General features: G+C 43.2%; 1 protein-coding gene across 2 annotated transcripts in view; it reads right to left on the bottom strand.

Annotated features, from left to right (window-relative positions):
• The window catches only part of LOC111952067 (glutamate receptor ionotropic, delta-1), a 392,217-nt gene that overhangs the window by 36,103 nt on the left and 350,829 nt on the right, over window positions 1-5,285 (bottom strand). For both annotated transcript variants that reach the window (XM_070434970.1, XM_023970525.2), the window contains exon 9: window positions 789-890. In XM_070434970.1, the coding sequence (XP_070291071.1) occupies window positions 789-890 (102 nt within the window). The remainder of the gene's footprint in view (window positions 1-788; window positions 891-5,285) is intronic.

The raw sequence follows: 5,285 nt of genomic DNA, 5'->3' as shown, positions 1-5,285 counted from the left end.
TTTGTGCAGTGAGTTGCAGTGAGTTGGCAGGTGAGTTGGCAGTGATTTGGCAATGATTTGGCAGTGAGTTGGCAGTGAGTTGGCAGTGAGTTGGCAGGGAGATGGCAGTGAGTTGGCAATGAGTTGGAGTGAGTTGGCAGGGAGATGGCAGTGAGTTGGCAGTGAGTTGGTAGGGAGTTGGCAGTGAGTTGACGTGAGTTGGCAGTGAGTTGGCAGGAGGTTGGTAGGGAGTTGGTAGGGAGTTGGCAGTGAGTTGGCAGTGAGTTGGCAGTGAGTTGGTAGGGAGATGGCAGTGAGTTGGCAGTGAGTTGGCAGGGAGTTGGTAGGGAGTTGGCAGTGAGTTGGCAAGTTGAGTTGGCAGTGAGTTGGCAGTGAGTTGGTAGGAGAGTTGGAAGTGAGTTGGTAGGGGAGTTGGTAGGGGAGTTGGTAGTGAGTTGGTAGTGAGTTGGCAGTGAGTTGGCAGGGAGATGGCAGTGAGTTGGCAGTGAGTTGGCAGGGAGATGGCAGTGAGTTGGCAGTGAGTTGGCAGGGAGTTGGCAGTGAGTTGACAGTGAGTTGGCAGTGAGTTGGTAGGGAGTTGGTAGGAGTTGGCAGTGAGTTGGCAGTGAGCTGGTAGGGAGTTGACAGTGAGTTGGCAGGGAGTTAGTAGGGAGTTGACCAGTGAGTTGACAGTGAGTTCGGCAAGGGAGTTGGCAGTGAGTTGGCAGTGAGTTGGTAGGGAGTTGGTAGGGAGTTGGTAGGGAGTTGGTAGGGAGTTGGTAGGGAGTTGGTAGGGAGAAAGCACTTACCAGTAATGTTACCACTTTGACCGTCACTCCTTGCATGCCGTTTTCTATCCGACTCTCCTTTAGACTACCGTTCAGCCCACGAGTTGAGTCCCAAGTTGCCAACTGAGAGAGAGAGAAAGGGATAGGGAGATGAGAAGGGAGAGGGAGTGTCAGCAATATAATTAAACAATCTATTATCTTCAGTGAAAACACAAATTGGTGTGTGATGACAAATCTAATCACCATAGTTGGCACACATGACTCACTCACTTTTAAGAAGCACAGGGAACTGGCCATACAAATAGATGAGCTGGTCACCAAGGCAACAAGAGCTGCCTCTAGCATAGTAACATGGTCCTCTATCTAAATGCTACATCAGCCGCACAGCTTGCAACCATACTGAGGGAGTACGGACTGAGCAACATATCATGGCAATAGACGCTGATTGCTAGAGTTGGTGGTGATGACATTGATGATGATAATGATGATGGGAATGGAGATAATGATGTAGACATTGACGGTGGTGCCAACGACAATGCACTGCAAGGGTTACAAATAAAACAGAAACATTATTATGTTCATCTGAGAAAAAAATACAACATCTACTGTGTGAAAAGTTATTTCTCAAATCTTTTACGGAAACAAATCCTCGTCCTTCAATGTGCTTCAGCTAGTGCAACTCAATGTATTATGCAACTAATACAACAACATGAATGTCAATTTGACAGAATGACAGCCAATGAAAGCAGATAACACACATCCCATTGGTTTAACCACCTCAATGAATCCCAATCCCCTCACGAATCCCAACCCTTGCTCTATTCTGGCTACCTTTGCACCTCACTGGGGAAGTAGAAGTTGTCTTTACTGTTAAGTTCTTAATCACAGTTGCTAGCTGGACAAAGAACTGACAGCTCTTTGGTAGCAGCCCAGGGACCAAGCTGACAGGACAAGAGAGCTGGCCTCAGGCCAGACACCAGGACTGTATCTACACAGAGCATAGCTCAGTCTTCCATATGCAGCATGCCCTCTCACATGGCCTTCCTGCTGCCTACATGCTATTACAATAATGGTAGGCTGAATGTTTCAAAACTAATATAAAACACTTTTCTTATTAGCTTGTTTCAAATCATGTTTATCATTTTTTTATTTTGGTTTGTTGGGTTTGTTCCAATCACATACTTTCTCCCACTTTCTATCAGACTAGGAAATTTAAATTAATGTATTAACTCATTACAGTAAAACTTAATTTCACGCAGTTAATCCCTTTTAGCACTATTCCCAGTAGTCCACTATTCACACAAACCCATTCATACAAAAGGTCAGTTAAGACCTTGGGAGTCTTTGTTCTGTGCCAATAAAAGAGATCCTTCCCTGCTTTAATATGACACACAATCGTATACTGTGGTGTTGTCTATTGTCTGGATGGTGTAAAACCCTGTGCAACAGAGTGAACCTCCCAGTGCAGGAGACCTTACAACTTCCATTCACAACGAAGGACTTCAGTAACCCTGGAGAGGAGAACAAGAAAGAGGAACGGGAGATCAAACCTCTTAGCCATGGGTTATTTTAAGACTTGGGGATTTCATCACAAGCCCAACTCTAAACTTTCTAGGCTGATAGCGTTATGAAATATTGAGTGCTCCCTCGCTCATTCCCTGTTTCTTTTTCTCTCAAATTGAACATGATTTGTTGGGTTTGAAAGAGGAAGGAAAAAACATATATTTGCGTAGATTGAAAAGCCAGGTTTTTCATGCTGTGTATACAGTGCATTCGGAAAGTATTCAGACACCTTGACTTTTTCCACATTTTCTTAGGTTACAGACTTGTTCTAAAAAAAAAAATCATCATCAATCTATACACAATACCCCCATAATGACAAAGGAAAAACAGGTTTTTAGAAATGTTTGCTAATTTATAAAAAAAATATAGAAACTGAAATATCACATTTACATAAGTATTCAGAACCTTTACTCAGTACTTTGTTGAAGCACCTTTGGCAGCGATTACAGCCTCCAGTCTTCTTGGGTATTATGCTACAAGCTTGGCACACCTGTATATGGGAAGTTTCTCCCATTCTTCTCTGCAGATCCTCTCAAGCTCTGTCAGGTTGGATGGGGAGAGTCACTGCACAGCTATTTTCAGGTCTCTCCAGAGATGTTAGATCGGGTTCAAGTCCGGGCTCTGGCTGGGCCACTCAAGGACATGCAGAGACTTGTCTTGGCTGTGTGTTTAGGGTTGTTGTACTGTTGGAAGGTGAACCTTTGTCCCAGTCTGAGGTCCTGAGCGCTCTGGAGCAGGTTTTCATCAAGGATCTCTCTGTACTTTGCTCCGTTCATCTTTGCCTCGATCATGACTAGTCTCCCTGTCCCTTCCTCTGAAAAACATCCCCACAGCATGATGCTGCCACAACCATGCTTCACCGTAGGGATGGTGCCAGGTTTCCTACAGACATGACACTTGGCATTGAGGCCAAAGAGTTCAATCTTGGTTTCATCAGACCAGAGAATCTTGTTTCTTATGGTTTGAGAGTCTTTAGGTGCCTTTTGGCAAACTCCAAGCAGGCTGTCATGTGCCTTTTACTGAGGAGTGGCTTCCGTCTGGCCACTCTACCATAAAGGCCTGAGTGGTGGAGTGCTGCAGAGATGGTTGTCCTTCTGGAAGATTCTCCTATCTCCATTGGGTTCTTGGTCACCACCCTGACCAACCCCCATCTCCCCCTATTGCTCAGGAAGAGTCTTGGTGGTTGCAAACTTCTTCCATCTAAGAATGACGGAGGCCACTGTGTTCTTGGGGACCTTCAATGCTGCCAACATTTTTGGTACTCTTCCCTGTGCCTCGACACAAACCTGTCTCAGAGCTCTACAGACAATTCCTTCGACCTCATGGCTTTGTTTTTGCTCTGACATACGCTGTCAACTGTGGGACTTTATATAGAGAGGTGTGTGCCTTTCCAAATCAAGTTCCAATCAATTGATGTTACCACAGGTGGACTCTCAACAATTTATAGAAACATCTCAAGGATAATCAATGGAAACAGGATGCACCTGAGCTCAATTTCGAGTCTCATAGCAAAGGGTCTGAATACTTATGTAAATAAGGTATCTGGTTTTTATTTGTAATACATTTGCAAAAAATTCCAAAAACCTGTTTTTGCTTTGTCATTATGGGATATTGTGTGAAGATTGCTGAGTTTTTTTTTTTTGGAATAAGGCTGTAACGTAACAAAATGTGGAAAAAGTCCATGGGTCTGAATACTTTCCGTAGGCACTGTATACTGTATCAGTGCTTGTGGAAAGCATGGTAAGAATGTTTCAATGAAAGTATACTTTGGGTAAACACATTTGTTTATATATGCCTACTGTGCAGTGTACAAAGCAGGATCAATGCCAGTAATGTGGATTCTGTGAGAAGCCTTTGTCTATCATTTACCGCCAATGTAAGCCTCAACAGAAACATCTAGCGATCAATGTCAATACATTCAGGACAGAACACACTCTGTGAGTGTACAAACACTACTGTATGTCCAAATAAAAAAGACAGACAACGAGATAGTGATGATCTGATGTTCCTTTATCCCTCAAAACTCCTTTCTAATGGTCCAGCCTCTGCTTGTTCTTGAAGACCTTCAGATTATACTGCAAAACAGGGGACTATCTTACTCATACTTAATCACTGTACAAAGAAAGTCTGATTGGTTCTCTGGCTTCCAAAGACAGCGTAATGATCTTGCTGTGTTTCTATAGGGAATTCATTTGGTTTGTGGGTGGGATCTTAGACATTTTAGTCATTATCCAGAGAGACATATAGGAGCAATTAGGGTTAATGCTCTGGGGCACATCAACAGATTTTCCACCTAGTCGGCTCAGGGATGCAAACCAGCAACCTTTTGGTTACTGGCCCAACGCTCTTAATCGCTAAGCTACCTGCCAGATAGCAACATTCGGTTGTCTTCTAAACTCTAACTTTAAGCATCAGCTGTCAGAGCAGCTTACCAATCACTGTACCTGTACACAGCCAATCTGTAAATAGCACACCCAACTACCTCATCCCCATATTGTTATTTATCTTCTTGCTCTTTTGCGCCCCAGTATCTCTACTTGCACATCATCATCTGCACATCTATCACTCCAGTGTTAATGCTAAATTGTAATTATTTCGCCTCTATGGCCTATTTATTGCCTTATCTCCCTACTCTTCTACATTTGCACACTGTACATAGATTTCTTCTATTGTGTTATTGACTGTACATTTGTTTATGTGTAACTCTGTGTTGTTGTTTTGTCGCACTGCTTTGCTTTATCTTGGCCAGGTCACAGTTGTAAATGAGAATTATTCTCAACTGGCCTACCTGATTAAATAAAGGTGAAATAAAATGTTTTAATTAAATTAAAAAGTATGATGATGAAGATCAGCTTCTCTTTGCACCTGGTCAATGTCTTTAACAATCTAGTCTAACACGTCCGGATTCATTTGGTCCTTGTGTGTGTGTGTGCTTGTGTGTGTGTGTGTGTGTGT

Source organism: Salvelinus sp. IW2-2015, linkage group LG25 (genome assembly GCF_002910315.2).
Source record: "Salvelinus sp. IW2-2015 linkage group LG25, ASM291031v2, whole genome shotgun sequence".
Lineage (NCBI taxonomy): Eukaryota > Metazoa > Chordata > Actinopteri > Salmoniformes > Salmonidae > Salvelinus > Salvelinus sp. IW2-2015.
Note: the sequence above shows the minus strand (reverse complement) of the source record. Positions and strands in the feature narration are given on the sequence as shown.